Genomic DNA, 13,385 nt, shown 5'->3' with positions numbered 1-13,385 from the left:
CTTGATCAGCCCTTGTCCTAACTGTCGAGGAACAACTTAATACTCTATCCCTTTTAGTATGTTTTTCTAATTAATATTATTGGTTGAACTCTTTGATTAACACATAATTATTCTTAGGTGTTTAAATTTAACTGAAAAGTGGCCCCTGTTAAATATAAGAGTGGGACTGAGAGAGGGACGACCAGTACAGTTCGGCACATGCTCTCTCAGACTTACTCCTAATGGTAGAGCTAGAAACATGCCAGGGGATTCCAACTCAATCCCATCAAGCTGGCATGTACCAATGCCATCTCACTAGTCAAAGTAATCAGTTTAAGTTCATAATTGATCATAATGATAGGATTAAGTGTCAAAGGATCACATAAACAAGACCAGTGTCTGCGAATACTGATAGAATGAAAAAGGAGAAAACGATTTAACGTGGGAAGCAGGCTACACAGCAGAATCATAGAATGAAAGGTGTCCTAAACAGCATTCTGGCCTCAGAATCAGCCCTTAAGGCATTTGGATCTGGCTAAGAAACCCATCAGAGTTTCTCAGGCATGGAAAGGCAAGACACTCTGGCAAAAAAAAAAAAAAAAAAAAAAAAAAAAAAAAAAAAAACAACAACAACCACCCTAAATGAAAGATCTCTGTGAGTGAGATCCCACTTGCCACTTATGTGGAAGACTTGGACTGTGTTGATATAGCCAGAGGAAGACCATGGTGTGAGTCTGGCCTGGATTGTGGTCTGGATTATCTGGCTTCATTGCGGATAAGAGTGCTCTATCTCAAACAATATTTAAATAAATAAAAATTTTACAAAATAAGATTCAGGTATAAATATATATTGAAACTTACCCTCTTGTCTTCAATTTCCAATTCAAGACCTGATTTTCGGAGATTTTGCTCAAATTCTTTTCTTCTTTCCTTTAGCAAAACAAACAGAATTATGCAGAATACTTTTATTCTTATTTGTTCAATGAGAGACTTGGTACACGATGGCCAAACTTCTAAGTGTTCTGTGTCCCACCCCAGTTATTTTAAAAAGGCCTCCGTGTATTACGTCAAACTTAATGTCATGTACTGTTTTCCATCTGTACAATAATTCCCAATAATCATAAAAATCCAATATATCCTATAATCTCTGGGAAATATGCAGCAGAACTTTTAATGGAAGACATATAAAAACTTTACTGAATAAAATACTGCTTTTTAAATAAAAGCTTTACAATAAGACAAATATATCATGCTGTTATTTGGGATGACTCAGTATTACAAAGTTCAATACTCTGCAAATAAATTATATATTTAATTCAACTTTAAGCCAAAATGTCAATATGACTTTTTAATCTTGAAGGATAGAATGGCTTCACACAGAGAAAAATCAAATTAAACTATAGGTCATTAGTTCACATAATCAAATTATGTAGACTTAAAAACAATTCACTGATCATCAATATTTTTGCTTGAACTGTGAGTAAAGTATAACAAAATACACACTAAAATTTTAAAATACTTAATTACAGTATCTTCAAACACTAATCTTCAAATAGGCATGTCTTGAGTATGTATAATATGTTTTTTAAAAAGCTAGGAGAGAGGATTTTGAATGTTTTCACCAAAATGAGGGTAGATATTGAACACTGTACAATATAGGCCTGTATCAGGGCCTGCGCTGTGACACAGCAGGTTAAAGCCCTGGCCTGCAGCAATGGCATCCCATGTGGGTGCCGGTTCTTGTCCCAGCTGCTCCTCTTCTGATCCAGCTCTCTGCTATGGCCTGGGAAAGAAATAGAAGCTACCCAAGTCCAAATGACATAAAGAGAAGATTCTAAAATGTGCATGAGAGAAATGCCAGATTACTTTCAGGGGATCTCCAATTAGACTCACAGCAGACTTCTCATCAGAAACCCTACAGGCTAGGAGAGAGTGGTAAGATATAGTCCAAGATTAACAGAAAAAAAAAACTGTCATCCCAGAATATTATACCCTGCAAAGCTCTCATTTATGAATGAATGTGAAATAAAGAATTTCCATAACAAATAGAAATTGAGGGGACAGCTCTGTGGTGTAGCAGCCGCCTGCAGTGCTGGCATCCCGGACATTGGTTCGAGACCCAGTTGCTCCACTTCTGATCCAGCTCTCTGCTATGCCTGGGAAAGCAGCAGAAGATGGCCCAAGTGCTTGGGCCCCTGCACCCACATGGGAGACCTGGAAGAAGCTCCTGGCTCCTGGCCTCGGATCATCACAGTTCCGCCTGTTGTGGCCAATTGGAAATGAACAAGCTGATGGTAGACCTCTCTCTGTCTCTCCTATCTCTGTGTTACTCTGGTTTTCAAATAAATCAATAAATCTTTTAAAACAAAAAATGAAATGGAAAGAATTTGTCATCACCCATCTAGCCCTACAAAAGATGCTTACTGATGTGCTGCACACAGAAACATGGTCATCACTACAAAAGAAGGTAAAGGAATAAAATCTCTCAGTAAAAGATCAAAGGAAGTTCAAAGTAAAAATTAGGAATATTTTTGGAAAAATAGCAGGGCAAAGTCATTACTTATCAATACTCCCCTTGATTGTAAACGGCCTCAACTCCATAGTCAAAAGACTAGACTTGCCAGCACCGCAATTCACTAGGCTAATCCTCCGCCTGCGGCGCCAGCACACCGGGTTCTAGTCCCAGTCGGGGTGCTGGATCTGTCCCTGTTGCTCCTCTTCCAGTTCAGCTCTCTGCTGTGGCCCGGGAGTACAGTGGAGGATGGCCCAAGGGCTTGGGTCCCTGCACCCACATGGAAGACCAGGAGGAGCACCTGGCTCCTGGCTTCAAATCGGCACAACGTGCAGCCATAGCGGCCATTTGGGGGTGAACCAAAGGAAAAGGAAGACCTTTCTCTCTGTCTCTCTCTCTCACTGTCTAACTCTGTCTTTCAAATAATAATAATAATAATAAAATTTTAAAAAAGACCAGACTGGCTGACTGGATTAAAAAATAAAACCCATGTATGTTCTGCCTATAAGAAACATATCTCACCAACAAAGATATATGCAGACTGAAAGTGAAAGGATGAAAGAAGATATTCCTTGCCAAAAGAAACCAAAAAAGAGCTGGTATAGCCATCTTAATATCAGAAAAATATTAACTTTAACAGAAAAACTGCTAAAAGAGTCAAAGAAGGGTACTATATAATGTTTAAGGGATCAAATCAACAGGGAGATGTAACTATTATAAACGTGTATGCACCTAATTACAGGGAACCTGGCCAATTAAAAGAAATATTAAGAGATTTAAAGGGAGACTTATACTCAAATACAATAGTATTGGAGGACTGCAAAGCTCCACTTTCAGCAATGGACAGATCAACCAGATGGAAAATCAACAAGAACACAGCAGAATTAATCTAACTATAGACCAAATGGAACTAACAGATAACTACAGAACTTTTCACCCTACAATTCCAGAATACACATTCTTCTCAGCAGTGCATGGATCTTTCTCTAGGATTGACCATATACTAGGCCATAAGCAAGTTTCAGCAAATTCAAAAACTGAATCATACCATGAATCTTATTGGACCACAATGGAATGAGGTTGGAAATCAGGAAGTCAGGAATTTCTAGAGCATATGCAAATGCATGGAGACTGAAAAACATGCTCCTGAATGAGAAGTGGGTCATAGAAGACATAAAAAAAAATAAAAAAATTTCTGGAAACGAATGCAGATGACAACAAAACATATCAAAACTTCCATGATACAGCAAAAGCAGTGAAAAGAAGAATGTTTATAGCAATAGGTGTCAACAGCAAGAAATTGGAGGTCAGTGCTGTTGCTCAGTCAGTTAAAGTCATGGCCTGAAGCGCCAACATCCCATATGGATGCCAGTTCAAGACCCAACTGCTCATCTTCTGATACAACTCTCTGCTATGGCCTGGAAAAGCAGTGGAGGATGGCCCAAATACTTGGGCCCCTGTACCCACATGGGAGACCTGGAAGAAGCTCCTGGCTCCTGGTTTTGGATCAGTGCAGCTCTGGCAGTTGCTGCCATCTGAGGATTGAACCAGCGGATAGAAGACCTCTCTCCTGTCTCTACCTCTCTGAAACTTTTCAATTAAATAATATAAATCTTTAAAAAAATTGCAAAAGCACCAAATAAATGAGCTATTGATGCATCTCAAGGATCTAGAAAAACAAGAATAAACCAAGGCCAAAACTACTAGGAGAAAAGAAATAATTAAAATTAGAGAAGAAATCAACAAAATTGAATCCAAAAAAAAAACATAACAAAAGATCAGCAAAAGGAAGAGCTGGTTTTTTGAAAAATAAACAAAAGTGACACACCAGTGGCCTAATTAACCAAAAAGACGACAGAGAAGAACAAAATCAGTAAAATTAGAGATTAAAAAGGAAATGTAACAATAGACACCAAAGAAATAAAAAGAATCATCAAAAATTATTACAAAGAGCTATATGCCAAGAAGAAATAGATTCATGGACACATACAATCTACCTAAATTGAGCCATAAAGACATAGAAAACCTAAATAGACCCATAACACAGGCAAACAAAGAAAAGCCCAGGACTGGATGGCTTCAATGCTGAATTCTACCAGACATTTAAGAAGAACAAATTCCAATTCCTCTCAAGTTATTCAGAACAACTGAAAGAGAGGGAATCCTCCCAAATTCTTTCTACAAAGCCAACATCACCTTCATTCATAAACCTGAAAAAGACGCAACCGAGAAAGAGAATTACAAACCAATTTCCCTGATAAACGTAGACACAAAAATCCTCAACAAAATTCTAGCCAATCAAATCCAACAACACATGAAAAGATCACCCACCCAGACCAAATGGGATTTATCCCTGGTATGCGGGGATGATTCAACATTCGCAAATCAATCAATGTGATACACCACATTAACAAACTGCTGAAAAAGAAAAACCCCACATGATTATCTCAACAGATGCAGAGTAAGCATTTGACAAAATACAATTTCCTTTCATGATGAAAACTCTAAGCAAATTGGGTATAGAAATAACATTCCTCAATACAATCAAAGCAATTTATGAAAAACCTGTGGGGAGCAATCCGGACTGGACTAAGTTACTGGAATTAAGACTTATTCTATGCATCTGCTCTCCCACAATATGGCGCTGGGAGAGAAGTAAACAGCTTCTGCACAGCTGCCTCCAGTTCAATCAATAAACTGTAGGACTTGCTCCTGATTGGAGAGCAGCGTACTCGGCGTGTGGGCAGCCGAGTTAGGATTGGCGGAGGAGGACTATAAAGGAGGAGAGAGACGGCATGCACCAGGAACATCTATGAGGAACATCTAAGGGGAACATCTGAGGGAACACCTGTGCAGCCCCCCGAGAAAGCCGGCCGGCGGTGTGCCGCTCCCCTGCGGAAGTGGGGAATGTGGCCAGGGGGAACTGCCCTTCCACGGAGGTGGAAGGGATAGTAGCCAACCCGGGAAGAACCAGCAGCAAACCCGGGGAGGGCCGAGCAGACGAAAGAACAGCGCAGGGTCCTGTGTCGTTCCTCCATGAAGAGGGGGAGTGACAAAACCCACAGCCAACATTCTATTAAATGGGGAAACGTTGGAAGCATTCCCAGTGAGATCTGGTACCAGACAGGGATGGCAACTCTCACTACTGCTATTCAATATAGTACTAGAAGTTTTTTGCCAGATCCATTAGGCAAGAAAATGAAATCAAAGGGATGCAAATTGGGAAGAAGGAAGTCAAACTATCCCTCTTTGCATAAGACATGATTCTTTATATAGAGGATACAAAAACTCCACTAAGAGGCTATTGGAACTCATAGAAGAGTTTAGTAAAGTAGCAAGATATAAAATCAGTATACAAAAATCAACAGCCTTTGTATACACAGACAATGCCACAGCTGAGAATGAACTTCAAGATTAATCACATTCACAATAGTTACAAAAACCATCAAATACTTTGGAATAAACTTACCCAATGAAGTTAAAGATCTCTACAATGAGAATTACAAAACCTTAAAGAAATAGAAGAAGACACAAAAAGAAAAATGGAAAATTCTTCCATGTTCATGGATTGGAGGAATGAATATCATCAAAATGTCCAATCTCCCAAAAGCAAGGTACAGATTCAATGTGATATCAATCAAAACACCAAAGACATTCTTCTCAGATTTAGAAAAAATGGTGCTGAAATTCATATGGAGACACAGGAGACCTCGAATAGCTAAAGCAATTTTACACAACAAATCAAAGCCGGAAGCATCACAATACCAGATTTTAAGACATACTACAGGGCAGTTATAATCAAAACAGCCTGGGACTTGTACAAAAACAGATGGATAAACCAATGGAACAGAGCAGAAATCAATCCAAACATCTACAGCCAACTTATAATATTTGATCAAGGAGCTAAAACCAATTCCTGGAATAAGGACAGTCTATTCTACAAATGGTGCTGGGAAAACTAGATTCCCACATGCAGAAGAATGAAGCAAGACCCCTACCTTACACCTTACACAAATATTCACTCAACATGGATTAAAGATCTAAGCCTACGTCCTAACACCATCAAATTATTAGAGAACATTGGAGAATTCCTGCAAGATATTGGCACAAAGACTTCTTGGAAAAGACCCGAGAGGCACAGGCAGCCAAAGCCAAAATTAACAACTAGGATTACATCAAATTGAGAAGTTTCTGAAAGGCAAAAGGAACAGTCAGGAAAGTGAAGAGGCAAACGACAGAATGGGAGAAATTATTCACAAACTATGCAACTGATAAAGGATTAATATTCAGAATCTAAAAAGAGATCAAAAACTCCACAACAACAAAACAAACAACCCACTTAAGAGAAGGGCCAAGGACTTAGACAGACATTTTTCTTTTTTTTTTAAGAATTATTTATTTATTCAAAAGTCAGGGATATACAGAGAGAAGAGAGGCAGAGAGGCAGATAGAGAGTGATCTTCCATCCAATGGTTTACTCTCCAGATGGCCGCAATGCCCAGAGCGGCACTGATCTGAAGCCAGGAGCCAGCAGCTTCTTTCGGGTCTCCCACATGGGTGCAGGGGCCCAAGGACTTGGGCCATCTTCTACTGCTATCCTAGGCCACAGCAGAGAGCTGCATTGGAAGAGGAGCAGCCGGGACTAGAACACGCACCCATATGGGATGCCAGCACTTCAGGCCGGGGTGTTTACCTGCTCTGCCACAGTGCCGGCCCCATTAAACAGACATTTTTCAAAGAGGAAATCCAAATGGCCAACAGACACATGCAAAAATGTTCAGGATCACTAACCATCAGGGAAATGCAAATCAAAACCACAATGAGTTTTCACCTCACCCCAGCTAGAATGGCTTTCACACAGAAATCAACAAACAACAAATGCTGGTGAGGATGTAGGGAAAAAGGTACCCTAATCCACTGTTGGTGGGAATGAAAACTGGTAAAGCTAGCATGGAAGACAATTTGGAGGTATGTCAGAAATCTGAATATAGTCCTACCATAGGACCCAGCCATCCCACCCTTTGTAATTTTCCCAAAGGAAATAAAATCGGCAAATAAAAGAGCTATCTGCAGCTCCATGTTTATTGCAGCTCAATTCACGATAGCTAAAACATGGAATCAACCTAAATGCCAGTCAACAGAAGACTGGATAAAGAAATTATGGGATATGTACTAATGGAATACTACATAGTGGTAAAAAAAAAAAAATGAAATCCGGACATTGGCAACAAAATTGATGAATCTGAAAAAATCATACTTAGTGAAATAAACCAGTCCCAAACAGACAAATATCATATGTTCCCCCTGATCTGTGACAACTAGTAGAGCACCTAAAAGGAAACATCTAGGAGTGAAATTTACACTATGAGGAACAAATATTTGAATAGCCCTTGTCTTGAGTTTAGAGGATCAGTTTATTATTTTAGTTTTTTTACTCTTTTCTTTTTCTACTTAATATCATTGGTTGAACACTTTACTTAACACAGAATTACTCATAAGTCTTTAAATCCAATTGAAAATTGATCACAGTAAAAAATAAGAGCCCAAATAAGAGAGGGAGGAGATGTACAGTTCGGCAGACGTTCCCTCGGACTTACCCCTAAGGGTAAAGCTAAAAATTTTGCCATGGGACTCCTAATTCCATTAAAGTGGGTGCTAATGCCATCTTACTAGTTAAAGCGATCATTTTAAGCGTGTAACATATATATAGGAATAAGTGTCAAAAAAATCACATAAATAAGACCAAGTGTCTGCTAATAACAACAGGTGGAATTAAAAAGGAGAGAACGATGCAACATGGGAAGCAGGCCACACAGCAGACTCAGAGAATGACAAACACCCTAAACATCACTCTGGCCTCAGAATCAGCCCTTAAGGCATTCAGATCTGGCTAAAAAGCCCATGAAAGCATTTCAGGCATGGAAAGCCAATACACTCTGGCAAAGAATGATCTACATGAAGGATCTCTATGAGTGAGATCCCAGTGGAAAGAAGGGTCCATCAAAGAAGAGGTACCTTTCTCCAAAGGGAGGATAGAACTTCCATTTGATTATGGCCCTGTCTAAATACTGATGGAGTTTGTGGACTCAAGAGGCTTCCATAGCCTTGGCGGCTCATAAGAGCATCAGGTGATCACTGACATCATGAATAAGAGTTTCAATTGTTAAATCAACAAGAGTCACCGTGCACTTGCTCCCCATGTAGGACCTCTGTCCTTAATGAGCTGTTCTATGATAATTAACAGTAAAACTTGTCTTCAAACAGTATTTATACTTTGTGTGTCTGTGTCTGTTGAAATCTTTACTTAGTAAAGAGTTGGTCTTCTGTATAAAAAGATAATTAAACATGAATCTTAATGAAGAATGGAATGGGAGATGGAGCAGAAGGTGGGATGGGAGTGGAAGTGTGAGGGTGGGTATGGGGAAGAATTCCTAAAGCTGTACCTATGAAATTAATATTTATTAAATAAAAGCTTTCTAAAAAATAAATAAAAGTGAACAAAGAATATCAGCTTTGAAAGTGTCAATTGCCATAATGAAAATAAAATAGGATCATAATTACAATATAATACAAAGTCCACTGCAGATTGGATAAATTCATCCTACAATTTCAAAATAGTATTTTCACTGAAAAGATTTTTATTATTTTCAAAAACTCCCGCAATTTGGTGGCCACACTTAATATCTAATGTGAGCTGTCTAAAATACCTCAGCTTCTTGGAGGAGAAGTAAAAGGACTTTGTCTCTAAAACATCCAGTAAATTTAATTGGCATCACACATTCATTACTCGGCTGCCTATTTTGTAGTCTTTTCACTCAGTTTCAGCTTTCAATAACACTTCGGAAGTCTCTGACTTTTTACAACGTAATTCAATGTGAATATCCACATCAAAATATAGAATATACTTCTTTTTGTTATTCTTGTGTTTCTCACATAGGCACTTACCGCTTTTATTTCTGCATCTTCCCTTAAGTCATCAGCATAGGAAAGTACAAAATCAATTTGCCTAATCCCATCTCGGAAGAAGATAGAATCTTTGCTTTGCTCATTTTTTTTGAAACTGTAGGAGACATAAATGGCACAATTTTAAATTCTATTTTTATTCTCAAGTGGCAAAAAACATGGAAATGATTACCTAATATTTGTTTTCTTAAAGATTTATTTCATTTCTTTAAAAAGCAGACTGACAGAGAGAGTGAGCAAGAGGGAGAGAGACACAGAGAGAAAAAGATCTTCTCTCTACTGCTTTACTCCCTAAATGGTTGCAACAGCCCAGGCTGGGTCAGGTCAAATCCAAGAGCCTGGAACTCCATTTAGATTTTCCACGTGGGTGGTAGAGATCCAAGTATTTGGACCACCTTCTTGCTGCCTTTCCAGGATCTTTAGCAAGAAGCTGGATCAGAAGTGAAACAGCCAGGATTCATTGCTCCAATAGGGAATTACAGCATTGTGAACAGTGGCTTAAACTGCTGTTCCACAATGCAGGCTCGATTATCTAAAATTTGGTCACCAATAAAACAAAATAAACATGCAGTTAAAGATTAGAAAGCTGGGAGCCTGCTAGTTGGTCTTATAGCAAGTAAATACTCATGCAAATTAATCTTTAACACTGATTTCTCATGTGAAACAAAATCAATCCTGTGTTTAAATCTATACAAATTCGCTTGCTTTAATAACTAAACTTAAAACTTTAAATTTCATATGCTGTGTTGCCTGTTAATTATTTCTCTTTCAAAATAGCAAAAACACTAGAGAACTCCTAAAAGAATTTTATGTGTGGCTGATTTGGCTTTTCACAGTTAATATAAAATATGTAATACTTAATATTATTATATTATATTATATTATATATATTATATAATATAATATATATAATATATTATAATATATTATAATATAATTATATGTTATATAATTATATAATATTAATTATATATTAATTATATTAATTAATTGATTAATATTAATTATATAATTAATAATATATTATAATAAGATATATAATTATTATATAATATAATTATATTATATAATAAAATATATTTATAAAAATTATATGATATAATAAAATATTATATAATAATATAATAATATAATAATATTTTATTATATTATATATTGTATAATATATATTATATTATAATATAATATATTATATATATTATATATAATAGCCTAAGTGTGGCACATAGAATTACAGAAATAGATGATTTATTGGATGTCAATGAGGCACCTTTCCAATTGCTTTAGCTAACCCATGAATAGGAAGTTCGATGATTTTAATCTTCACAACTGGTATTTCTTTTCTTCTTCTTCTTCTTCTTCTTTTTTTTTTTTTTTTGACAGGCAGAGTGGACAGTGAGAGAGACAGAGAGAAAGGTCTTCCTTTTCCGTTGGTTCACTCCCCAACGGCCACTGCGGCTGGCATGCTGCAGCGGGCACACCGCACTGATCCAAAGCCAGGAGCCAGGTGCTCCTCCTGGTCTCCTATGTGGGTGCAGGGCCCAAGGACTTAGGCCATCCTCTAATGCACTCCTGGGCCACAGCAGAGAGCTGGACTGGAAGAGGAGCAACCAGGCACAACTGGTATTTCTAATAGTTTATGTCTGTAAGTATTGTTTTATAGTATTCTATACCATTTTTCACCTAAGTCAGGCCAGATGGATCTCCCATAAAAGACAGCGGATGTAAGTCAGTCAGGTATGAATAAGTTAGGAAGCTCATGTTCAATTTGTGGTCATGTTCAATTTGTGGTATTTTATATCTATGTAACAGCTATTATTACATATAAGTTTGATTGAAAATCACTTTGGAAAAGAAAAGGAAACAAAGCAAAACCAACAAAACCATTCATTCTTGTAAGTCATCATAGTATTAGCTTATCTTATGAAATTCATCAATTTGTGGAAGCCAATTAGAACAAATGGTTCTAATTTGACTATATTTACTCAAAATACAAAATCAGAAGGAAAAAGCAATAGTTCTCTTGCCCTATGTCTGTAGCAGCCATATTTGTGTGCATGTATGTAAGAATTTTGACATCTACCATATTTATAAGTGATCATATTATACAAACAAGCTCAACTGTGATCCAGAAGGGTGGTACTATTGATTGAAGATGTGCAAAGGGGACAAAATTTACACTCCATTTTTGACAAAGACTCAACAAAATACCTAAGAGAATAGGGATTCTAATTCTTTTCCTGAGTGTACAATAATAATGAGTATATTTATTTTGTTCCTTAGAACCAGGATGACTTAGGATGACCCAAACTTCTATCATTATGTGGTATTTTAAGTTTAAGCTGTGAATTTTTTTCTTAATATAAAGAAAAAGAAACATCAGTAACCTTGTAAATCACCATGAGGTACATGTCTTAAGACAGTTAAAAACCAGTTAACTGGGGCAGAAAGATCTTAATTCTGTTATATATAACTGAATGTTATTAAAACACATTGTGCTTTTTTTGGGCTCCAAACATGCCATTTATATCTTTAGATCATATTTTATAGTATGAGTATTTGTGCTCATATTTAACTTGTGCTTAGAAATGCCTATTTATAAAGGAACAAACATCTGAGTGGCTTCTCTGAATGATGTAGTTATTCTTAGATACATAAATCTATATTCCTGGTGGCTTGATAAACCTCTGAAGCTATATAGATTGTGCATGTGTGCGTGTGTGTGTGTGTGTGTGTATGTACATTTTTAGAAAGACGGTATAGATTCCATCAGATCTAAAAAAGATTAAGAATCATTATTCTGAAACTTCAATTCCCTGGGAACTAGGTATCAGTGAGAAAGTCCCAACAAATCAACAGTACTCCTTGGAAGAAAAATGACCCATGCTATTGCTGCAGCCATCCAGAGCAAAAGCAGCATCATTCAGCGCTGGTTTTTACCATAAGATGCTGCCACAGGAACAAATTGTACCATTTTGCAGGCTGTGAAGCAACCGATAGAGAGTTAGGATTTCCTACCCAGAATTAAAGATTCCAAGAAACATATACACAAACTTTAGTATGATCACTCTATAATTGTTTATCTGTGTGTGTGATATTCAATCCTGGAGGGGAGAGAGGTAGCAAGGAGGAAAGAGGGGGAAAAAATTGAAAGAAACCAATAGCCAATGGGCAAGAGACTTCAAATTCCCAGAACTCCTTTTTGAACATTTTATTTATTTTAACTTTATTTAAAAGGGAGGGAGAGAGATGGGGAGGGGGGGGAGGAGGAGGGAGAAGGAGAGGGAGAATATGAATCTTCCATCTGCTAGTTCACTCCCCATATGCTTGCAACAGCCAGGGATGGGCCAGACAAAAGCTATAAGCCTGGAACTCAATCAAGGTCTCCCACATGAGTAGCAGGGACCCAAGTACTTGAGTCATCATCTGCTGCCTCCTAGGTTGCACATTACCAGGAAGCTAGAGGAGCTGTGACTTGAACCAAGCACTCCATCATAAGATGTGAGCAACCCAAGCAGCATCCTAACTGCTGTGTCATATGCCCTCTCCTCCCTAAATCCTTTAAAGGATAGCTTTAAATAATAAATATTTGTGGAACTTAATTAAGAAGGAAAGAGAAAAAATGATAATGAAGAAAAACATTGGAATAATAAAAATACAGAGTAAAATGGATACGCTGTTATGTATACCTTGATAGTTGATTGATCAGGCAAAGAAAACAGAATTACTATAATTATACTGAGATGATGCAGATATTACATATGCAAAAGTTTATGTATATATGTATAGAAAGCTTACACAGAGTTTATTTTAAAAATATCTCATGACTTCCTAATATACTAGAAGAGAAAATATCATTTAATTTTTTAAATCATGAATTGTCTCCAATCTTCGATTACCATAATCATTATTTAAAATACCAAGGCAATTA

General features: G+C 37.2%; 2 protein-coding genes across 46 annotated transcripts in view; one reads left to right on the top strand and one right to left on the bottom strand.

The window, feature by feature from the left end:
* The window catches only part of LOC149127787 (centromere protein U-like), a 133,193-nt gene that overhangs the window by 30,747 nt on the left and 89,061 nt on the right, over positions 1–13,385 (top strand). The gene's annotated exons all lie outside the window — the stretch shown is intronic.
* LOC127485527 (anoctamin-5) overlaps positions 1–13,385 on the bottom strand; it is an 85,647-nt gene that overhangs the window by 43,305 nt on the left and 28,957 nt on the right. For 23 of the 34 annotated variants that reach the window (XR_016228966.1, XR_016228964.1, XR_016228969.1 and 20 more), the window contains one exon: positions 841–909. Coding sequence is in view for 13 of the 34 variants with exons in the window: in XM_089325574.1 (XP_089181700.1) it covers positions 841–909 (69 nt within the window). In the remaining 21 variants the exon portion in view is untranslated. Of the gene's footprint in view, positions 1–840; positions 910–9,431; positions 9,552–13,385 lie in introns of those variants that run through there. The other 11 variants (XR_016228956.1, XR_016228958.1, XR_016228955.1 and 8 more) reach the window with 2 other exon arrangements.

This window comes from Oryctolagus cuniculus, chromosome 2 (genome assembly GCF_051225735.1).
Source record: "Oryctolagus cuniculus isolate XC-2025 breed Fujian yellow rabbit chromosome 2, ASM5122573v1, whole genome shotgun sequence".
NCBI lineage: Eukaryota > Metazoa > Chordata > Mammalia > Lagomorpha > Leporidae > Oryctolagus > Oryctolagus cuniculus.
Note: the sequence above shows the minus strand (reverse complement) of the source record. Positions and strands in the feature narration are given on the sequence as shown.